The sequence below is a fragment of the Anopheles coustani genome, chromosome 3 (genome assembly GCF_943734705.1).
Source record: "Anopheles coustani chromosome 3, idAnoCousDA_361_x.2, whole genome shotgun sequence".
NCBI classification, from domain to species: domain Eukaryota; kingdom Metazoa; phylum Arthropoda; class Insecta; order Diptera; family Culicidae; genus Anopheles; species Anopheles coustani.
This window is the reverse complement of record NC_071288.1, coordinates 80,402,615-80,428,233: the sequence shown is the minus strand read 5'-3', so window position 1 is coordinate 80,428,233 and position 25,619 is coordinate 80,402,615. Positions and strand designations below refer to the sequence as shown.

The 25,619-nt window shown below is 38.1% G+C and overlaps 1 protein-coding gene across 1 annotated transcript; it reads left to right on the top strand.

The window, feature by feature from the left end:
- The first annotated feature begins 9,165 nt into the window (after nt 1-9,165).
- On the top strand, nt 9,166-23,744 carry LOC131267315 (uncharacterized). Its single transcript, XM_058270167.1, has 7 exons — nt 9,166-10,651; nt 20,864-21,600; nt 21,700-22,080; nt 22,868-22,925; nt 23,024-23,349; nt 23,426-23,632; nt 23,703-23,744. Exons 1-7 carry the CDS (start codon nt 9,166-9,168, stop codon nt 23,742-23,744), a joined length of 3,237 nt encoding a protein of 1,078 aa, XP_058126150.1.
- The last annotated feature ends 1,875 nt before the right edge of the window (nt 23,745-25,619 follow it).

Sequence of the window (25,619 nt, the reverse complement as noted above, 5' to 3'; positions counted from 1 at the left end):
CGCATTTTAACAGAAACGGTTGAAAAAAATAGTTTCGATGCACTATCTAGTAGGTTTGAATGTAAACAATCAAACATCCAAAGAATCAACTGTTTGGCGTCATCCGTTTTCCAGAAACATAATTTAGAAATCGTGCTTATACTTTCGGGGACACCCTTTAAAAGTTAGAATAGAAAAAAATAGAAACACTTTTTATTGATATTCATGCACACCAAATGATAAAATACTTATCTTCTTTGGTTTTCTAACGATGAATTCTGCGAGATCGGATCGGAAGATAACAGCAGCAGTAGGGGTGGCTGGGGTAATACGCACCCCTGAGGCAATACGCACCCTTTCCCATTTCCCTTTAAAAATGAGTTTTGGACGCGTAAAAAGTAGTCACGCTGTAAGATCAAACTAAGATATGGTCACCCTGTGAGTTTGATAGCTCTACATCAACAGAAACGCGAAATAAACGCAAAACAAAATCATTCTAAGCTCAGACAGTTTTTGTTATAATGTGACGTACCATTCCCCTAAGGAATATTAAGTGCAAAAACCGATATTTGCCCACGAGGAATACGAAATTTAGTGAATTGAGAATCAGTGCTTGAGACTGTTCATGAAAATTTCGGTAAGTATGCAGATTTACTCATATTTTAGTTGAAAATGTGTTCAACTATGAATGGGGGCAATATGCACCCAGTATGTCGGGGTAAAATGCACCAGTTTGTCAACAAACTATCTTTATTTGACGGTGGATGTTGCCTCTTTGTTGTGGTGCGTATTGCCTCTTTGTTATGGTGCGTATTGCCCCTTTGTTGTGGTGCGTATTGCCCCTTTGTTGTGGTGCGTATTGCCCCTAGCAAAGGTGCGTTTTGCCTCAACCAGATACAGTACGATCAAAAATTGAACTTTTTCAAAACTGAAAAAATAACGTTTTTCTTAGCAAAAAAAGCAAACATTCCTAAACTGGTAACTAGTTTGAACCTTTATGAATCCTATTCAGTGATAAAATCAACAATCAAACGCCAAGTTGTTAAATTTTTTTATAGTTTTCCTTAAGGGTTGCGTATTACCCCATCCACCCCTACCTCCATGGCACGATGGAGCGAAGCCGGGATAAAAATCAAAAATTCATTTTTGGATTTCAGAAAAATGAGATATATTTTCTTAAACTACAAGATGAAACTAAGAAATGACCGAAAATCTAGAGCCTCTGTTCTTCCAGGTTCTGAGAAACAGCCCGTCAAAGTCAAGATTTGAAGAAACTATTGCGTGAAAAATTGAAAAAAATCCATCAACTTTGAAGGTCTGTAACTCCTATAATAATGGCCGGAATCGCATTTCAAGCACAGTTTGAAAAGGTATATTATCATGCTTTAAAATTGTTGACAGTTTAAGTAAATTGAAATTGAATGTCACAAAATATTTAGCATTGTTTTGCAAAACTCCTGGAAATTTTTTCAATTTTCTTTTTTTAACCTTACGCCATCGCTGGAGGATTGTGAAAGATTGTAATATGATGCATACCCACTTATAGTCTAGAATGTTTTGTAATAATAAATGATAGTTTTTTTTGCGCATACGAGCGCATCTTTACGTTATTATGTACTTTATATGTGAAGCTTATAGTTTATCACCTACTAGGCGTCTCCATCATGCCATATGCAGCATCAAGTGTGGTAAGAAATATATGAAATTCTCATTCAATGAAATATAGGTCGATGGTCGTATCGTAAAAATGTGAAGCAGGGTAGTGGTTGAACATCACGTAAATCTGGTTTGGTTTGCTTTGAATGTATTAGGTCGCTTTTTCTTGTTCTACAGCTCACAAACCCATCTTTTTATACCCAAAATTCCTACATCCTAACATTGTACCCTAAACTAACATTTTGTTCTGTTTGTACCTTAACCTGTAAAAGTTGAAGTTAATCTTCAAGAGTTGGTGAATAACACTGCGTGTAGAATAATTGAAATGCAAAAAGCAGAAATCTTGCGACACCTTTCATCTTATTTGTGTGATTCACTAAGCGTCGTATTACACTGTTTTCAGGGCCAATTCGTCCGTATGAAGCTGCTCTTTGCCGGTAGTAGGCAGTCAATTGCACACGCAAGGCTTTTGTTAAGCATCGTTAGGAAGCACTTTGGGCTTGTTAAGTTTAACTTTGACGTTATCGGTAGCAACACTGACGCGCCCAAAAAAGTATAACGTATAATGATGAAAAAGGGTTATTTAAAAGTGACAACAATTTAGCACAATAAGCATAAATGAAAGCATATTGTAGGAATGAGTAGTTTAAATACAACACTTGGACACTGGTAGCACTCGTTCAAATGTTTCGCCATGCATTACTGATAAACACGTGGAACAACGTATATCTATGGAATAAAATAATGCACCGTTCATTGTGGAAGGACTGCAAAGGTTTCCGGAACGTAGGTCAATGTAAAATTATTTTCTTCTTCGATAGAAACTCAATTGTAGTTGGAATGAATGTCAAGTGATCTATTTGTCCAATTTACTGCTTCTACAGTGGACTGGACATGGTATGAGGGCGATAAGTTTTTCGTTGCAGAAGGACGCTGTGAAGTCATCAGTACGGATGAATGAAATAAATTGTCTTGTAGTTGAAAAATCGGTGGTACTGTTGCTTCACATTCAAAACATGATTTTTCTGAAAACAGGAAGCAGAAGAGAAGAGGGATTTGAACAATTTCTATCGTGTGACATATGCGAAGGGAAACTAAGCATTAAAGTTAGTATGTGTTATTCAATACTTATATTATTCATGAATGAAGTAACCATCTGTCTAGTTGTATAGAAGCTAAATAAAAGAGCGCAAGGAATCGTCAAACGGTGGTGTAAAGAACAAGCGGAAGCCAAATAAAGCTTTCACAAGCATTACTCTTGTTGTTTGTTTTTCAATTTAATCTTCTTCTTAGAGTTTCGGTTAGGACTACCTTAACAGCTTCGTCTACATGTTGTACGATAATTTCGTTCGTGAAAAACGTGTTGAGTGAAACATTTGAGTGAACATTGTTAGTTAAAATTGTAATTTGATAAATACAGTAAATTAACTCATAGGGAACTTGAAGTAAAACAGCAAGATCTTACTTTCAAGAGCTATTAACCTAAATGCAATAACCGACACGTAGACGCAATATGTTCGGCGTCGAAAGATTTTGTTTTTAAAATATTGTTTTAAGAAGTAAAGTAGAGATTACTTCTTATATAATTTATTTTAGATATCTTGTTCGCATGCAAATTTTTGGACTGTTTTTTCAAAACGCCGAGTTCTACGAATTGTACGTAGACCTCACCCTCGAGGAGCGAGTCAAACTCATGAGAATGCTATCAGACGACCAAGCCGATAAATCCTGGAAAACTGTCCCGAAGAACAGAGAAAAGGTGGTAGGTCTAAATCAAGGTGGAAAATGACTTAGGCCGCGCCACAAGAAGAGCCGGGATACGGAATTGGACCAATTTGGCGAGCGACCGTGAGTAGTTTCGGATTTGGAGCTTCTTCATACCATGATCATCCAACGGTTGCAGCCCCACTTATGTAAGTAATTAAGGTCAACAAAACGGAAATTAAATTTAATTGTAAACAAGTTATTAATTAAAGCATGATACAAATTTCAATTTTTCATATTAGTTAATCTTACGAACATTCTCAATCGTGCATTAAAAAAATTGATTGATTAGGGCGGTTGGGGATGACCGAAGACGGTCGTTACGCCAAAAAAAAAGATTAGAATGTCAAATTTAACATTCTAATCTTCTTCTTGGCGTAACGACCGTTTTCGGTCATCCTCAACCGCCCTTAATGGGCTTACTAGACTTTTTTTTCCTCGTTGTGTGCGTTTATAGCCAGTTCTCTCGTATAGGGGAGGACTCGGTCTCGGATTCGAACCCGAGCCGTGGAGGGATCGCTTCGGCGCTCATGGGCCAATTTTCTAACCGGAGTAACCGCTTGACAGTGAATTCTATTTATATTTATTTATACTTTATTAATTTTATTATTTTCATTAACATAATATAGAATGCAACCCGGATTTTCCTTTGTTCACGACGGTTTCTGGATTTGTTGGGATGTTTTTGCTAACCAGGCCTCGGGCACAGGGGGCACAGGGCACAAGGGTTCTGAAACTGGTTTATTTTACATATAGTAAAGTATTTTACATTATTCCTCCCTTGTCCTTATTACTTACTCCTCTTCCCCTCTGTCCTTCTAATTTCGGTGGTTCGTTACTAACGTTACTCACTCACTACTTTCACTCTGGGCGCACTAATCACATGTACTGCTATTCCGCTACTACCCGATTGAGACCCTGCCTTTCCCTTTTATACGGTGCAAGATCCTAATCGGGTAGGAACACTCACTCCTGGGGTGTCGAGCGATCGTCGCAACAGGATGTTTTTCAAGAAGACTTGCTGGCTTTTCGTATTGGCGGGAGGTCGATCTTGGTGGGGTTCGAATCTACGTCTCCGATGTTTAACACCTGCGTTTTTTTTGCCGCGAAGATATTTACGAGTATGGTTCAGGCCCTAATTTATTTTCACGAGCACTGCCTCGTTTTAGAAAACAGCGTTGTCGACGCGATTAACGCGTTCGAGAAGCCAGTGTTCACCGTTATGCATGATTATACACAGATTTTTTCTGACAAACGTGGTCCGGGCGCTATATTACGATCGCACAACCTATGATGAAGAACCTTTTTATGTTACCTAGTTTAGCCAAACATAAAATGTTCTCATCCGGAAGTAATAGTATGTTATGTGGTACTTAACTTTTACAACTTTTTCAATGTAGCACTAACCGAACTAACTCAATATTTTGGGTTCATAAATCACAAATTATTATGTTTTGATGCTTCAATTGAAAAATATAAGGCAATTGCATTGCAACAAAAAACTTTTCTGCCTAAACAAATGAAAAGTGAAAGTTAAACTCAATTGATAGTGCTAGTTGAAAATATAAGTGACGTAATGCGTTCTGTCCCATGGTCTGAATCATTTTGCCTTTTAACTTTCAATGACGTGTAGAAAGTAGTGATTCAAGTTCTTAGTTTTAGTAACAACTAGCTGATTAACCCGATTTCATCCGGGTAGAAATAGTTTCCAAACAAAAGAGTGTTTTCATTCAAAATCTCGATTTTGACAAACTTAAATTTTGCTGAAAATACTATTTTTTAGTATTACCTTTAGTCGACGAAACCATGTTAAAATACATTTTGCATTCATTATCTAAATGTGCTTCCAGCTTATTGAAACCATTTAAAATTAATCAATTGAAGCTAGTATGAGTAAAACTATGCTTAAACGTCCGGACGTCCAAACTTAATTGACGTCCGGCAGTTTAAAGAAATGAAAACCCAATCCATAAAGTAAAGAAAAATTATGAGAATTGAAGAGTTTATGTACTATGTTTTTAGCACGATTTAAGGTTTCATTAATTTCTTTTGCTTGGTCGTTTGGAAATAAGGTAAAATGTACAAAATGCAAAGCAAAGTTAATCCCTAAATCAAATGCAAAGCAAAGTTAATCCCTAAATAGAATGTTATACAATCAGTCGACTTATCTTTTATGGGGTGAGATTAGATATAAATTATCAGCTATGGAGTGGTGACTTCCACAACTACAATCGCACTTTTTGCTAGCACCACATCTAAAATTTACTAGCACCACATCGCGCATTTGCGCGTATCTTAGAAATGATAGGGAACAGGTTTTCGAAGTTCGAGGTTTATACTTCGCGTGGAATCAGTATCTTGAGCTAGGTTTTTTTCTTAAGCGTTCGCTCCTTTGCTGTTCATTTGATAAGAAACTATGTGGCTGAATCGATGCACATGCAGCCGGTTCAGAAGCCAGTCATTTATGAATTGGGTTTGTATGCATAATTTACCATTCCGTGCATCAGTAGGTAAATATGTCGGATGTACGGAATGCACCCTTAAACTACGAAAAAGAGTAATTTTGAACTCCACTCACAAATTTTAGGGTAACAAACTGTATAACAATCTAAAACAATCCGTCCTCCAGTCTGATAATTTTCTTATAAAGTTTAAAGACACCATATAGAAGTTATTTATTCGGTACGGAAATTTAACGATACCTTCATGAGTGTAACTGTACTGCTAACGTGGATAACGAATTGCTTTTTAGGCTTGCCCTCTTAATAATAAATCGAGCAAACAGTTCATTACTATATAATTCATGTTTCATCCGGCGTAAAATAAAGTGATGGTGACCAATCGATTGTTCTCTTAGTTCGACATCGCTACGTTTATTAATCTCTGGTTCTTTTTTTCTGATACTTAACACAATACCTTGTTCAGTGCTGTTAAACTTATTGAATATTGGTACGCCAAGATGAGAAATTATTTGTTTCAATTTAATGTGAAAATTCGTCACGCACCCTATAATACATGCGATTGACATGTTTTGTGGTGTTGCGATGAGAGCTTCCGTGATAACAAATGGTAGTAGTAGTGGTATGTACGTTTATCTCACATATGCCAGGACAACGGCGTAGACTACCTCGTCTTTTCAGCAAAACGACTCTGGCATTCGTTCGATGAAGATCGTTTTCAACTAAGCGGATACGGAACAGTCTTGCCAACCATACTTTACTCATCACAACGAATTTAGATTGAAGTCATTTTATTTGTGTGGTGTCGAGTAGAAGCAGGTTGGATCGATGCGGAAGTGTTGAGAACGTGCGAAACATTTGAAGTTTTTTGTGAGGACAAGTAGATAGAAGTCAAACAACTTGCTTTCGGAAGAAAGACAGTTCAGTAAAACGGAAAGTCAGCATAACTCTTCCTGGAGTACAACATTTAGGCAAATATTGTTCGGGAGCGAAAGTGAAAAGGCAACTATTAGCGAGCTTGTAAAACCAAAGGTGAGATAATTTTCTGCTCCTTAAATTAAAACATTTATCTATGGGCACTTGGAGTATGTGAATGTCTGTGTTTTTCGGATTTGATCCACGTTCCCTGAAGTCGATTCTACTCTGGCTTTGAATTGCTTGAAATGGGCTGTGCGTTGCTTTTCTGGCTTCACAACAAAAAGTGTAGTAACATAGGAGCACAAACAGCGCGCGTCAGAGAAATTCGCGGAGTGTTGTTTTTCTATTGTCGATAGTTCTGTTTTTGACTTCTCCAGCCAGCTTCATGTCAAAATATTCATCCCCGGATAGAACATACGATTTATTTTGTGAGCTACTATGCGTATATTCTTCATTTCCGATTATTGTTGGTCCTGGCTTATTCCTGGCACAGTATTTACGCGATTGATCGATTGTGTTGCAAGCATAGTTCCAAGTCTCGTCTACAGTGATAATGCTCTTCGTCTTGCCAAATTAGTCAGATAGCATTGTGCTACCCACTTCAACGCGACGCCTTTAAATAAAAATCCTCGATTTTGGTACCAGTCGAGATTTCACGCGTTCCAGGTCCAAACCCTTTTTTAAAATGGTATTTGCTGATCCTTCGATATTCCAATATTATCAGCGAAGTCACTAATCATCAATCGACGATTATTTAACGCCGATTCCTGAATAGTTTGATAAATTCCGACGGATGAGGAGTCGTTGAGGATGATGGTGTCCCAGGACGTTCTTCGTCTTCGAGCAAATCATGGCTAATTTGGAATTCACTATACACCTTGTAATCTGTTTTTCGACATTGCTGCATCACCAAAGGCTTTCTCAACCCACACAACACGAAGACGTAGAAAGTTGTATGAATTTAATCTGAAATCGGAACATTTCGAATCGGAATCGTATATTGGCATGAACAATATTTGGCAAGGTGTATTGTTTGTTGCATATGCTGCCGATTAAGAATGTAATAAGATTTTCTTTATGCATACCTATAAATGAGCAATGCCGACTTAGAAACATAAATGACTAAACATTAACAATGATCGGCACGGAGTAAAATCCAAAACAATCTGTCAGGGAGATCACGGAAACACTTTAGTCATCAGTTCCCGAAAGAACTATCCGTCGCCGCGTTGTAGAGTAGATTGCTAGGTGGCGCCGCAGGGCCAATAAGGCCAAGCGTCTTAAGTTTGCTCAGGAGCATGCTGCTATGTCCTGGAAAAGGTTTCTGGGGTCTGACCAATCAAAATAATCCCCTGACGCAGGGGACAGTATAACATCGAGGAGGAAGTGTGGTGGTCGGGGTTTGTTTTGCATGGAGTTTAGTAGGGGGCTTGTGAAAATTGATGTTATCATAACTGCAGATTCCTACATAAACATCCTGCAAGAAAATGTTGAGATTTCACTTATCTAGACGGGCTTGGAAGAGGAATTAGTTTTTTGGCAGGTCAACGACCCGTTTTTTTCTGGTCTCGTCGAATAACACTGTTGAAATGGCTTCCTCAGAGCCCAGATCTAAATCCCATTGATAATTTATAGTCAATTCACAATGCCAATTCCTGAAAACTGATGTATCGAATAACAACGATCATTTTGAAGCTCTAAATCTCTGAAGGTTATGTAAAACAAGATTAAAAAATATTTGCAGTGTTTAATTGGATTACGAAAAAATCCGTGTTGGTCACTGTATACAGTCTTCAGCAAGTAAAATCGTACGCTTGTAAAATGAGACGGTCTGCTGTATTTTCGCGAGCCTACAGCATTCCCGGAACCCTTCAACCCCTATTGACCTTCAACGGATACATAATTTTTATTAGCTCTTCCACTATGTAAGTAAGTTGAAAACGGAATCAAAATCAATCAGTTTACTGAGATATGGCCCGAAATGTACGCATAAGTATATAGAATAGTATATAGATAACTCAATAAGTGGAATATTAAAAAAAGTGTACATGAAGTGAAAGTAATATGCAACATCCTTCATAACTAACCTTCTGAACATCATTTTCCACATCGCAAAGCGAACCCACTCAAGTTCGCCACCGTTACCATAGAGGAAATGGAAAATTTAGAAAATAAACATAGTCCCATCGATGGGCATCTACCATTGTCAAACCATTGTCAAACCAAGATTGGCAATTCAAATCAAGCAGAAAAGGAAGAGACATCGCGAAAGATGGATGTTCACAGCAATTGTAAACAACACAGAGGCAATCATAATAACAAAAATAAAGGAAACAAAGCGCCAGAAGACTCCACTCTTGATGCTACCAAAAATCAAAGAGGCCAAGGAATGTTGGGCGCTTTAGCAGGTGCAAAATATCAGCAACAGCTTTTATTAGTGATACTGTATCATGTAGCTAAGCTGATAAAAGGGAACGAAGATATCGAAATTACCAGCGAGGATCCAACAGGCGGAATGTTCGACGATATCGGAGTTCGATTCAAAGTTGGCAATCAGTGGAGAAAACTTTTCATCCAAGCTAAGTACAAGGACGATATGGCCAAAACCATCACATTGGACGACCTTACATCAACGGATAAAAAAGCACCATTTGCGATTAGTAAGTACTTCAATTCATTTCTAGAAGAAGAATGGAATGTCACGAAAGAACCACCTGTATTGGTCCTTTGTACGAACATTGGCCTGGCTGAAGAAGTTAAAACAACGGGTGTAGAATATCCATTTGGGCAAAAGTTTATTGATTCTATTCTTAAGTCGATTAGTAACGTTGCATATCAAATTGATCCAAACACCAACAGCAGCTTATGTGATTATTTAAAAAATAACTCGGAATTAAATAATCTTGCTAAACAGGTAGTCCAACATATCCACAACAAAACACCTGTCGATTTTCGTAATCCTTTACTTCAAAAGTATCGTAATGTCATAGAAAACAACATTGCTACAGAAAACTGTCAATCAAAAGAATGTTACCAAGTAAACGAAGCGTTTTTTAAAGAAGATGGCACGCAGGAGTTTACAAATGCTTTCGAACAAGAATACCAAAAACTGCTTAAAGAAAATATTGACACAGTTTGGGAAGATATAAGAACCAAAGGCATACGTTTAAAAAAAGGAAAGCCATCTGTCAAAAGCGACCCACCCGAAATTAACCAACTACCAAAACAAATAGATGATAAGCAAATAGAGAAATTTTTCGGGTCATTCATATTACTGAGTGAAACAAATCACGAAATGGATAGAGTATTTTCAATTTTACTCGAAAACAGAATGCTACCTGTAGAATTACAAGAAATTGCTTCTTTCGAGATTATTTATGCTTACTTTGCTCAAAAAATATTGGAATGGATGCAAAACAGCCACGGCGAGCCGTTAACAAAACAAAATATTCAAGACTTGGTCAAGTATGATACGTTATTGTTAAGTTTCTTACAATTGAAAGCCAAGTCTAAGTCATACTGCGATGAAATGCAAATCTCGTGGCTCCAATGCAAGCCAGATATAGTGAAGCGAAAGAAATTGTATGAAGCACTGGAAACGTGGTCAACCGAGGAAAAAAACGAAGAAAATTGTTACACAGTAAAAATTCAGCACTGTAACAACCTACCGTTGATTGTTGCTGCTTTAGAACTTTTGAAATGTGATTATATATTCATGAAAGATGAATGGCTGAAAAACAAAAGCATTTTTCGGGATATTATGAATGTATTCAACGTAATGAAATTTTCCCTTATTATGGTGATCGATTACAAACCAGACTCTAATATTATTAATATGATTGAGTGGTTGGCACAAGACATGTCACCGAAAAGCCGTAAGATGATACTGCTAATGGATCAATCAAATCCATCGCTCAATCCCGACGACGACATTGTAATCGAGAATTTGACAGAAGAGAGTAGAAATAATTTATATACACAGGAAATGATGTTTAGTGGAATTAGATTTTCCAACGAAAAACTTTTTAACTACAGAGAAAGCTTGAATATCGTTCTGAAAGTTAAAAGTTCCATTCAAGGTGGAATAGAAGTAAAACGTAATGTAAATGAGCAAAATTACGAAAAAATTGAAAATATATATATTCCGCGAAGGTTGAAGATTTGTGACAAGGAATTTGCACATGAAATTTCTAGCGATGGTTTTTGGAGCCATAGATGGAGTGATCTTTCTAATAAGCTCCCGAAAGATGTTGTCCATGAAATGCCCATTACAGATTTTCTTAAACACAATAGTTCCAATACCTTCGAGCTTAACAGTTTTGTTTTTGATAGAAACCACGAGCACATGGATCCTCCGGGGATTGAAACAAACATGAGTGAAAACGCTAGTTTCGATAGGGGTGGACATCCTAGCCCGATAGAACAGAGTGACGGACTTATAAGCGAATCAAAAGTTTATGTGATTTTAAACGAAGCTGGGTTCGGAAAAACATTTTACATGACTTGGCTAGCTACAGAACTACAAAAACGGTTCCCTTCGTGGTGGATTGTTAAGTTTAATTTAAATGAATACTCCAAGGATTTTGAACAATTCGAAAATAATAAACTAGCGGGAGATCAAAAACTTAACGCCATCAGACAGCTTTTTCAGCTTACTTTTTTGGCTTTTGTTACTTCCAACAAATTTGAATCAGGAATAGATGAGAAGAGAAAACAAGCTGAGGAAATTGCACAAATGCTTTCATTCTCAGACCGTTTTATTGAACTGGATGAAATCAAAATACAACAACTCACCGCTGAGGAGTTTGTATTGCTTAAAATATTTGCAAATAAATTCAACAGCAAAGAACTTGTGGTTTTAATGGATGGGTTCGATGAGGTCACCCCCTATTACAAAACGGTGGTACTAAAGCTGTTAAAAGTACTTGATACTTTCGAAGGAGTTCGGAAAATATATTTATCTAGTCGTCCTTACGATTTTCGATTTGAACTGCTAGCTACATTTAAGAGTTGTTCATTTTATCGTCTGGTTGAGTTCAACAGTGATGATCAATGTTTTTATATTCATAGATTTCTATTGGCGCACTTCATAGGATACGAATCATGCGATGCCAAAGAAAAGGACCAAACTTTTCAAGTGACATGCATATTATTAACTGATTTTCTTAGAAATTTCATGGAGGTCCCTTTATTTTTGCATATTGGACTAGAATTGTTGTTACCGAAAATTACAGAACATATCAACTTGGCAACAAAATCTATATCACCAAAAATAATGAAAGATTGTGAACAGCAATTTGCCCCCATGAAAATGGTAGAATCATTTATTGAGAAAAAGGTTTACATCGCCAAAATAGACAAAACTGGGACAAACAGTAATACGTATATAACGGCTTCATCAATGTTAGATACTGAAAACAGACTTAAATCGCTGAAAACCACTTTTTCACAGTTGGCTTTATTTACCGTGATGAGCGAAGATGAAGCAAAGCAATTATTAACAGATGAAGAGCAAAAGGATGCACTTGATTATTTGGGAAAGATTAGGAACGGTTCAGAAAAATCAGGGATAATCGAAGGAGTTGTCAACAATGTTCCGTTGTTCATACATCGCCTCTTTGCGGAGTATTTTGCCGCACTTTGGTTCTTTTCCAAACAGACAAGTGGTAAAGTGAAGAAGTTTCTGAAACACCATGTCTATCAATCTCATAGTCGTCAACAGATTAGATACTTTTTAGACAGCATGATTTGCAAGGAAAAGCAAATACACATGGCAATCCTTGAACATTCAATATCGAAAGTAAAAGGATTCCTCAAACAACCAAATCTTGAACTGTTAAACGAAAAAGATACCTGGGGAAGAACTCCTCTCCATTTAGCATTGGCATACGGTTCAAAGGAAAATAGCGATATAATTTCATTATTATTGAAATGGACAAATGAAACTGCCATTAACCTTAAGGATATTTATTTTGCATGGTCTGCACTTGATTACGCACTCATCCAGGATCAATTAAATGGCAAGGGAGTTTATTTTGAATTTTATTTTGTTTTGCAACTACTTATAAAGGGAGCTTCCATCAATTCTGATGAAACATTCGCGAGATTTCATGCAGATGATCCTGTTGAAATGTTTGCAAGAGCATTGCCATTTTTCTTTCATTTATATCATGAATTAGTTCCAAACTTAGGTAAACTGCGCACATATAATATAATAAATAATTTGATGAACAAATCTCTTACAGACATTGCACTAGATTTCAATATAGAGATTCCAACTCATAACATGTATGAGATGATAAAGTCTTATAGTGCCGATCTCGCGAAAAGGTACGAAAATCGAAAATTTCATGATGGTACCTTGCCTCTTCTGGAATTGTGCACAATTGCTGACTTAAACATATTTGAAACAGTTTTAAATAATGTATATGGTGACCAAATATTATGCCGCAAAATGCCAGAGCTTGTAAAATTGGCATTCGAATTTAGGTCAGTAAATGTTCTTCAGCATTTGATCATCAATGACGGTTTCAAATCGCCTGAGAAAATAAATTTTGAACAAGAATTATTAATTTTACTCGTGTTCATGCAGGAAGATGAAAACATGTTCAAAACTAACTTTCATTCATACTGTAGTCGGCATAAAATTGAATGTCTGGAAGAAAATGAACTATCACCAAACGATGAAGTGGAAACATCTCACATTAGTGAAAAACGTGTTTCACTGCAAGGAGAGCTCTGGCGTTATTTTCCAGCAAAGATAGAAAACAAAAACGATTTCGGTATAGATACCGGCACGGAGTTTTTGTTATCGAGAGCGATGGAGACAAACAATAAATCAATTGTCAAATATTTACTGCGAAAAACAAAAGCGATAGTAAATAATCGGTTCATAAAAAATATTGTACAAAACTGTGCAGTAGATTGGCGTTGTCAGCCTTCCTTCCATTTTTTCATCGAATGTAGTTCAGATCTTAAGAAAGCTGATGAAAACGGACAAACTCTTCTGCATTTTGCTGTGGAACAGGCTCATTTTGATTTGGTAAAATGTTTGATTGACGATAAGCAATTCAATACAACTGACAAGAACCCAATGGAGAAGAACTGGAATGCTTTTTTCTATTGCGTTTCTAAGCATTCCAAAAAAATTGACGCTAGAAAAAATATATTTACCTATATATATAAAAAGACGAATCCTACGTATGACTGTTTTGGCGAACTGGATACAACTGGCAAGAGTATGTTTTATTACGCGGTTAAATACAACCAAATGATTTGTGATGTCATAATTAGGCATAAATTTTCTACACAACTAAAATATTTAAATACAGCGCAGATGGATCGCTTGATAGCACTTCTAAAGCTATCAGGATTCAATGCAGAAGAAATGTTGGAATATCTTTCAAACGTATATTTAGAAGATGCTATGTCATGTAAAAAGATAAGCAACGCTTTACAATCAAATGAGATACTAACATACACCGATCGAGTAAATCGAAATCTTCTGCACATATCAGTAAGAAATAACTGGTTTTTGTTGGTAAAGTGTCTGATAGAATATTTTAATTTTGATGTCACAGAATCTAACAAAGCGGAAATGAATTGGAACTCGTTTTACTATTGCGTAACGAATAATAATTCAGCATCAGTAGAGATACAAAAACAAATCTTCATATATCTGCTGCGAAAACATGCAATGAATTGTTTCGATGACCTTGATTCAGAAGGAAAGAGCGTTTTTTGGTATGCTACGAAAAATAACGAAGAAATCGCCAAAGATATTTTCAAACGGGAATGTAAAACGATGGAAAATCTACCGACCGAAGAGCGAATCAGTGATTTGATGGGAAAGTTACAAAAAGCGTGTCATAATGTATATGGAAGGTTGTGTTATTTAGAGGAAAATAATGTAGTTGACGAAACGTCGGTTAAGAGCATTTGCGATTACATGAAAACCACTGGCGATCAGAATTGGAGAGGAAAAACATTCGATCGAAATCTCTTACAAATTGCTATCAGGAATGGCTGGATAATATTGACGAAATGTTTGATTGAACATTATGGGTTCGACGTAATGGAAATCAACGAAAAAGAGAAAAATTGGAATGCGTTCTTCTATTGCGTGTCCAATGCAAACAAACCAACAGAAAAGCTGAATATATTCACTTATTTGATGGAAAAATATCCCATGGATTGTTTCAACCAACTGGATTCGGAGGGAAAGAGCGTCTTTTGGCATGCGACGAAACACAACAGAGATATTGGCATGAAGATTTTTAAACGGCAATGTGAATCGACGGAAAATCTACCGATCGAGGAGCGAATCCGTGATTTGATGGGAAAGTTAGAAACTGCAAGTCAAAATGCATATGGAAGGTTGTGTTATTTAGAGGAAAATAATGTGGTTGACGAAACGACGGTTAGGAGCATTTGCGATTATATGCAATCGACTGGAGATCTGAACCACATAAACAATGTAGGGGGTCGAAATCTTTTACATCTCGCTATCCGGTGGAGTTGGATAATATTGACGAAATGTTTGATTGAACATTATGGGTTCGACGTGAAGAAAATCAACGAAAAAGAGAAAAACTGGAACGCGTTCTTCTATTGCGTGTCCAATGCAAACAAACCAACAGAAAAGCTGAATATATTCACTTATTTGATGGAAAAATATCCAACCGATTGTTTCAACCAACTGGATTCGGAAGGAAAGAGCGTCTTTTGGTATGCGACGAAACACAACAGAGATATTGGCATGATGATTTTCAAACGACAATGTGAGCTGACGCAAAATCTACCGACCGAAGAACGAATCCGTGATTTGATGGGAAAATTACAAAATGTAGATTTAAATGCATATGGAATTTTGTGTTATTTAGAGGAAAATAATGTGGTTAACGAAACGTCGGTTAAGACCATTTGCAATTGTTTGCAAACGACTAGAGATCTGAGCTACATAAATAAAGTAGGGGGTCAAAATCTTTTACACCTTGCTATCTGGAATGGCTGGATAATATTGACGAAATATTTGATTGAACATTATGGATTCGATGTAAAGGAAATCAACGAAAAACATAAACACATGAATGCGTTCTTCTATTGCGTGTCCAATGCTAACAAACCAACAGAAAAGCTGAATATATTCACTTATTTGATGGAAAAAAATCCAACCGATTGTTTCAATCAACTGGATTCGGAGGGAAAGAGCGTCTTTTGGTATGCGACGAATAACAACAGAGATATTGGCATGAAGATTTTCAAACGACAATGTGAATTGACGGAAAATCTACCGATCGAAGAGCGAATCCGTGATTTGATGGGAAAGTTACAACAATCGTGTTTTACTGCATATGAAAGGTTATGTTATTTAGAGGAAAATAATTTGGTTGACGAAACGTCGGTTAAGAGCATTTCCGATTATATGAAAACGACTGGAGATCTGAGTGCAATAAATGTTCGCAATAGAAATCTCTTACAAGTCGTTATTATGGAGGGTTTGTTTATATTGGCAAAATGTTTGATTGAAAACTACGGGTTCGACGTGATGAAAATCAACGAAAAAGAGAAAAACTGGAACGCGTTCTTCTATTGCGTTTCCAATGCTAATAAACCAACAGAAAAGTTGAATATATTCACTTATTTGATGGAAAAATATCCAATGGATTGTTTCAACCAACTGGATTCGGAAGGAAAGAGCGTCTTTTGGTATGCTACGAGTAACAACAGAGATATTAGCATGAAGATTTTCAAACGACAATGTGAGCTGACTGAAAATCTATCGATGGAAGAGCGAATCCGTGATTTGATGGGAAAGTTACAACAATCGTGTTTTACTGCATATGGAAAGTTGTGTTATTTAGAGGAAAATAATGTGGTTGACGAAACGTCGGTTGAGAGCATTTCCGATTATATGAAAACGACTGGAGATCTGAGTGCAATAAATGCTCGCAGTAGAAATCTCTTACAAGTCGTTATTATGGAGGGTTTGTTTATATTGACGAAATGTTTGATTGAACATTATGGGTTCGACGTAAAGGAAATAAACGAAACAGAGAAGAACTGGAATGCGTTCTTCTATTGCGTCTCCAATGCAAACAAACCAACAGAAAAGCTGAAAATATTCACTTATTTGATGGAAAAATATCCAATCGATTGTTTCAACCAACTGGATTCGGAAGGAAAGAGCGTCTTTTGGTATGCGACGATTTACAACAGAGATATTGGCATGATGATTTTCAAACGACAATGTGAATTGACGGAAAATCTACCGACCGAAGAACGAATCCGTGAATTAATGGGAATGTTACAAAATGAAGATTTAAATGCATATGGAATTTTGTGTTATTTAGAGGAAAATAATGTGGTCGACGAAACGTCGGTTAGGAGCATTTTCGATTATATGCAAACGACTGGAGATCTAAACTATAAAGATGAAACATCTGGTCAAAACCTTTTACATCTCGCTATCTGGGATGGTTGGATAATACTGACGAAATGTTTGATTGATCATTATGAGTTCGGTGTAAAGGAAATCAATGAAAAAGAGAAAAACTGGAATGCGTTCTTCTATTGCGTGTGCAATGCAAACAAACCAACAGAGAAGCTGAATATATTCACTTATTTGATGGAAAAATATCCCATGGATTGTTTCAATCAACTGGATTCGGAGGGAAAGAGCGTCTTTTGGCATGCGACGAAACACAACAGAGATATTGGCATGAAGATTTTCAAACGACAATGTGAATTGACGGAAAATCTACCGATCGAAGAGCGAATCCGTGATTTGATGAGAAAGTTACAACAATCGTGTTTTACTGCGTACGGAAAGTTACATTATTTAGAGGAAAATAGTGTGGTCGACGAAGCGTCGGTTAGGAGTATTTGTGATTATATGAAAACGACTGGAGATCTGAGAGAAATAAATGCTCTCAATAAAAATCTCTTACAAGTCGTTATTGTGGAGGGTTTGTTTATATTGACGAAATATTTGATTGAACATTACGGGTTCGACGTAATGGAAATCAACGAAAAAGAGAAAAACTGGAACGCGTTCTTCTATTGCGTGTCCAATGCAAACAAACCAACAGAAAAGCTGAATATATTCACTTATTTGATGGAAAAATATCCAATGGATTGTTTCAACCAACTGGATTCGGAGGGAAAGAGCGTCTTTTGGTATGCGACGATTTACAACAGAGATATTGGCATGAACATTTTCAAACGACAATGTGAATTGACGGAAAATCTACCGACCGAAGAGCGAATCCGTGAATTAATGGGAATGTTACAAAATGAAGATTTAAATGCATATGGAATTTTGTGTTATTTAGAGGAAAATAATGTGGTTGACGAAACGTCGGTTAAAACCATTTGCGATTGTTTGCAAACGACTGGAGATCTGAGCTACATAAACAATGTAGGGGGTCAAAATCTTTTACATCTTGCTATCTGGAATGGCTGGATAATATTGGCGAAATATTTGATTGAACATTATGGATTCGATGTAAAGGAAATCAACGAAAAACATAAACACATGAATGCGTTCTTCTATTGCGTGTCCAATGCAAACAAACCAACAGAAAAGCTGAATATATTCACGTATTTGATGGAAAAATATCCAATCGATTGTTTCAACCAACTGGATTCGGAGAGAAAGAGCGTCTTTTGGTATGCGACGATTTACAACAGAGATATTGGCATGAAGATTTTCAAACGACAATGTGAATTGACGGAAAATCTACCGATCGAACAGCGAATCCGTGACTTGATGGGAAAGTTACAACAATCGTGTTTTACTGCGTACGGAAAGTTACATTACTTAGAGGAAAATAATGTGGTCGACGAAGCGTCGGTTAGGAGCATTTGTGATTATATGAAAACGACTGGAGATCTGAGAAAAATAAATGTTCGCAATAAAAATCTCTTACAAGTCGTTATCACGGAGGGTTTGTTTATAGTGATGAAATGCTTGATTGAACATTATGGGTTCGACGTAAAGGAAATCAACGAAAAAGAGAAGAACTGGAATGCGTTCTTCTATTGCGTCTCCAATGCAAAGAAACCAACTGAAAAGCTGAATATATTCACTTATTTGATGGAAAAATATCCAATGGATTGTTTCAACCAACTGGATTCGGAGGGAAAGAGCGTCTTTTGGCGTGCGACGAAACACAACAGAGATATTGGCATGATGATTTTCAAACGACAATGTGAGCTGACGCAAAATCTACCGATCGAAGAGCGAATCCGTGATTTGATGGGAAAGTTACAAAACGCGTGGCGTAATGCATATGGAAGGTTGTGTTATTTAGAGGAGAATAATGTGGTTGATGAAACGTCGGTTAGGAGCATTTGCGATTATATGCAATCGACTGGAGATCTGAGCTACAAATCCCCGACAACTGGAAGGAATGTTTTACAACTTGCTATCCCGGAGGGTTGGATAATATTGACGAAATGTTTGATTGAACATTATGGGTTCAACGTAATGGAAATTAATGAAAAAGAGAAAAACTGGAATGCGTTCTTCTATTGCGTGTGCATTGCAAACAAACCACTTGAAAAGCTGAATATATTCACTTATTTGATGGAAAAATATCCCATGGATTGTTTCAACCAACTGGATTCGGAGGGAAAGAGCGTCTTTTGGCGTGCGACGAAACACAACAGAGATATTGGCATGAAGATTTTCAAACGACAATGTGAGCTGACGCAAAATCTACCGATCGAAGAGCGAATCCGTGAATTAATGGGAAAGTTACAAAACGCGTGGCGTAATGCATATGGAAGGTTGTGTTATTTAGAGGAGAATAATGTGGTTGATGAAACGTCGGTTAGGAGCATTTGCGATTATATGCAATCGACTGGAGATCTGAGCTACAAATCCCCGACAACTGGAAGGAATGTTTTACAACTTGCTATCCCGGAGGGTTGGATAATATTGACGAAATGTTTGATTGAACGTTATGGGTTCAACATAATGGAAATCAATGAAAAAGAGAAAAACTGGAATGCGTTCTTCTATTGCGTGTCCAATGCAAAGAAACCAACTGAAAAGCTGAATATATTCACTTATTTGATGGATAAATATCCCATGGATTGTTTCAATCAACTGGATTCGGAGGGAAAGAGCGTCTTTTGGTATGCGAGGAATAGCAACAAAGAAATTGCTAAAAATATGTTCCAACGAGAATTTCAATCAATGGAAAATCTTTCCAGGAAAGATCGAGCTTCTCACTTGATCGGCAAACTACAAGATTCATTAAAATTGAATTTTGTGGAGGCAACGAATATATTTGACGAGTACATCAAAATTGTTGGCGATTTGAGCTGATCGTTTTGATTTGTGTAAGCAAGGAGGGAGAACGCGGTATGGTGCACTTAAAGAATAACTTTTCTTTAATTATCAGATTTTTAACATGATAGATTTTCTTTCGCCATTACGATCATTTACGATCATTTGGAGTTCTCGAACTGGTTTACTCTACCTTGCCCGTTATGTAGTCGTCTAACCAGGATACATTTACCTATCCCTAATTCAACTGAAGGTTCTTATGCCATTAGTGTGTTACCAAAGGTCCATTTTAATACCAGATATTTTCGATTGAATAAAGTGACGATATTGATCGCAACAAACCATTAAGAACAAATTTAAATTCGATCGAAACGAGCGAATTATTTCAGTAGTGACTCCAAGAAATAAGTTCAATTGAATTGATTCGGGTTATGCCGTTAGCTATTTTTTCGTTTAAAACTCGAACTTTACTATAGTTCGGAACTAGAGCAGTACAGAAAAATATAGATAGTTTGAAACGGTTACATAAGATAATCGAGAGTTCATCGATAAAATGTTTAAAAAATTGAAAAGCGTATTTAGGCATAAGTATATTTGTATACTACATAAGAAGCAGTTCTCAAAACTCTGACTGTTGAAAAAGTATTCCGGTTCCTGCGAACATAGCCGCAACTTGGTTAACAAAACCCTATCACTAACTCTACAACATAACAGACAAGTAGAAAAAATTTCACCCGAGGTAACTGGCTGAACAAAACAAAACTCTAAAGCTCGAACACGTCCGTGGAAGAAATGCAACTTCTTGCCGATACGCTGGTAAAAGAAATTCAAACCCTCAATGATATGATTCGTCACACGGAGCAGAAGTGGAATAATCTCTTGCACTTGAAGAAAGTAAAGGAGGAGATTCTGTTGCGGTTAAATCGCCGAAAGCACGTGATCGGTATTACGGAGACGAGGCTAGGGGAGGTGTCGGCCTTTAGTCATCTAGATTCGTCCAACCTGAGTAGCCATCATCAGCTAAACCAACAACGATCGTCCTCGGTTGGGCCGCGTCCACCGACACCACCGCCGGAAGTAGAGATCCGTCCGGCTTCCGTGTCCACCACGATGCACTATAATAATAACGCTTCGAATGGCTTGAATTCGTTCGGAGGTAAACATTCACAGATCCCCAATCGCCGAAACAGTAGTATCACGACCGGCAGCATCGGCCACAATGACACAGGTGGTAGGCGAACCGGGTCCACGAGGGACACCAACAACTTTGTATCACAGTTTAATAGTAACAACAATGCCGTAACGATGGTGCCATTACCGAACACAACCAGCATGATCTTGCAGGCCCGGGCCAGCATGAACTCGGCGGAAATTGCGAAGGAGAAAGCGGCCGCAATGCAGGTCCAGCGACAGCTGTTCCCCAAGCCGGTTCTCAGTAACCAGCAGCAGATACTAAACAATCTAGCCATGTCAGCCGGCTTGACGTCGCTTACGTCCGGGGCTGGAAATAGTAACTCTTCCAATATGGTAGGTTCCTACAACTTGCGCGAACTGTAAACCGTATAACCGTGAAAGGTATTGATAGAATTGCTTAATTAAAACCCTCTATTTGTTGATCTACTTCAGGCACTTCTGAACGGCCACCACAATCCAAGCGTATCGTCGGTAAATAGCGGCGGAACTACCAGCCGAGAGCAGCAACAGCTCCAAATCGGTCGCCAAGGTATGCGCAAGGACGTTAGCAGTATTATAGCAGACTATCGGCAGAAGCATCCCGAGAACGTACCACGTCGCGGCCGAAGGATGAAGCACGTCGGGGGCTCTAGTGGTAGCAACAATGGAGGAATATCTACGGGCAACAGTATTGGATCGTTCGTGGAAGGAAGCGCCATCAGCCTGACTGCACTGCCCGGTGGTAAATCTGCCACTGGAATGGGAAGCGCGGCACGGTCCAGTTCAACAGACAGCGTCGCCAATCGACTTTCCGATCTTCTGGCAGCTGCAGAGGTTCGTGTCACACATTGTCTTGCAAAGGAATCTCTTCGCCACAATTGCGGAGCAATTTTCTTGGTTGGTGGAAGGCTTTTTTGGGGATTATGTTAACCAAGCAAAGGAAGAAGTTGCATTTCATCGAAATCAAATCGAATCTCCCCAAAAAACTTTCTTTGAAATTTCAAATCATATTTGGCAAACTGGTATAAAATGGCACTACTAAACTTACTTTAAGGATACACTGATGCAAAACAACTGTTGCTACCAAGCTTGCTTTAACATTTTACTTCCAAATATTCGCTCATTTATTTGCTTCGTTCTAAAGACACTGCAAAACAAAGGAGGCATAGAAAGAGATATCATAGTAATCATGTGGTAGAACATAAACATTCACTCACAATTAATTTAAGTATTGCACTTTACAAGGACACGCTACAATTCATTTTAGTATTACATTCATGTTAGTATTATGTTTTTGAATTTGTTCGATTGGAAGAGAACCCGTTGTGACTTGTCCGCGTCATTCCCACCTCCTCTACAGAATTCGCGTCCATCGAGCAATGACTCGAGCCAGAGCAGCTCTAACTTGCTCTCGTCTCTGGTGACCGCTTCCGGTTGGGCTGCCAACGCCAGCAGCACCACCCAGCAGCAGTTCCTTAAAGACGTGCTGGTCCAGTTTGCCAAGATGAGCCAAAATGAGCAGAGCTTGCTGTCGAATCTGCAATTGCTGGCCAATAATGCCGTTCTAGCTTCGACCGGGCAAAGTACCGCCACCACTAACACCACCGTATCATCCCCCCAGCAGTCCCCGCAACACTTCCAGCACCAACAACAGCAACAGCTCACAACACGACCGGTACGCTGGTCGGGGCAAATTTGAGTGCGGTGAACACCAGCTCGAACTCACTGCTTCACGGAATTCTCACCAAATCGGCTTCCCGACCGGGAAACGGTGCAGCGGCCACAGCCAACAACTTCAACTCGTTCTCGCCCACCCTGGCCCGATTGCTCACCGGACCGGAACGGATGAATGCCGTCCAACCGACAACGTCCTCATCCTCCACGGTGACATCCGGTGCTTTGGCAAACCTTCAAACGGCCGGTGTTATCGGTGGACTAAACTTGTCCAAAAACAACAGTGAGATTTCGATAACTCCCGTCGTCGGATCCAACTTCCAGCAAACATTGCTAGCCCAACAACAGCAACAGCAGCAGCAACAACATCAACAGTTGCAACGCCTTCGAGAGCAACACTTGTTTAAAGGAGAATCATATCTCAACATAGTACGTTTGGCAATGATTTTTTGGAAGCCTGTTTAAAACTCAAATGAAAATTCTTTGAACCCTTTTCTTTTCGTAGGACGACGAAGCCGATGATAGCGCGGACCGGTTGGTGATCGACGAAGGGGACGACATGGCTGGATCGCACAGGGACGCCATAAGCAAACGGCGCGTTGCCGAAATAAACGAAAACGAAGTGCCACAGTGTCAGGGGTGCAAGAAGAACGAGGCCAAGTTTGTCTGTGCCGGGTGCAACCATCAGTGGTACTGTAGCCGCGAATGTCAGGTGAGATATTGGCCATCATTCGGTTGCTGCAAGATAGTTGCATCTTAACGGCTTCATTTTCTTTTTGTAGGTAAACGCATGGGACGACCATTCGGAAGTTTGTAGCGGCTAATTTCTCGCTCCATAAAAATGTGTGGAACTATGGAACAAAAGTGTACCCTATTATGCATTAAGCTAGTAAGTGAATGTTAAGAGATAAAAGGCTAAGGCAACACAGAAGGAATGTTCAAACGTATGATAATCCGAGCATCGTAGACATGATAAAGCAGGTTAATATCTGTATCGATCTGTAATGTTACCTAGTTTGCGTATAGCATTTGCTTAGGCATGAAAAATCACTATTTTCTCTAGCGCTTTGCGTAAGGGATTAACATAACCGTATATTACGAGGTAAAACGTATAATGATGAAAAAGGGTTATTCAACAGTGACAACAATTTAGCACAATAAGCCTAAACGAAAATGAAATTGTGGAAATGATAAGTTTAAATACAATTGTACACTGGTAGCACTCGTTCAAATGTTTCGCCATGCATTACTGATAAACACGTGGAACAACGGATATCTATGGAATAAAATAATGCACCGTCATTGTGGAAGGGCTTGAAAGGTTTCCGGAACGTAGGTCAATGTAAAATTATTTTCTACTTCGATAGAAACTCAATTATAGTTGGAATGAATGGCAAGTGGTCTGTTTGTCCGATTTACTGCTTCCAGATAGTGGACTGGACATGGTATGAGGGCGATAAGTTTTTCGTTGCAGAAGGACGCTGTGAAGTTATCAGTACGGCTGGATGAAATAAATTGTATGTTAGTTGAAGAAGGGTGGTACTGTTGCTTCACATTCAAACCATAATTTTTCTGAAAACAGGAGGCAAAAGAGAAGAGTGATTTGAACAATTTCTGTCGTGTGACATATGCAAAGGGAAACTAAGCCCCGAGTAACAAGAATATCCATGTTGCGCTATGAAAGGGGCGTTTTTCATGGTATCATCGGGCTCCAGATGGAACCTGCGAAATATGTAGGTTGCGTGACAAAAACGACGTGACGCGATGTTTTTTATACAATGCGCGATGTTTTAATGGAGGCGATGTTTTCAATATACATATTGTCATCATATACAAAGGAAAATTCCCAAGTCGTAATTTTATATTAAACGAACATTTTTTATTCAAATATATTTAAGCACTTTACAAACCGTTTGTTCACTTGGAGCCGCAAGCTTGGGACCGCAAAAATCAGCCATCTCCTTGCACCAAACTTTAATTCCACCGATGACACCGCGGTTGAGCTTCTGGTGCCGCTGCTGCTCGCGTTGAACTTTGGAAGAGAAAATGAACAAAAATTAGCATAGTTTGGATTCTTTCTGATTATAATTCATATCAATAACGTTTACTTACCGAATATTAACGAAAATTGCCGTTATATTACTCTTTTCTTCACATTTTTGGTGAACTGCAATTTTACTCTGCAAGCGGTGGCAAAATCAAAACAACTCTGTTGACAACAGGCAAAACTGCCCAAGGCCTATAAAGCTGTAGGTTGGTTTACTTTGGATTGTTGACATTTGGTTCAAATTCATAAATGATTGTCAAAATAATATTTTATTTTTTCTTCATCGCTTGGTAATTATGAGCAGTGTTTGAAGTGATGATTGATATAAAACTGAACACATTGATTCTTTTTGATGCTCAATATTTGAATCTGGTTCACTTATTTCACTTTCAGTCACTCAAAAAAGTGTTTTTCAATTCTCCACCACACTTCTACGAATGAAAGTAATAGCTCGGTAGAATACCCATGTTTTTGACTTAATATTTTGTTTCTTTACATTATGAATCAAGATGAATCATGGTATGAGTGATGTATAGCGATTGTTTTGGTTTTTCGCATTCGCTGTAATCAATTAAGCCGTACACAAAGAACATCATAGCGTTACGTTGTCGATAGGCGGCTGTGCGAGCGATCGTTCTTACTCTCGCAACTG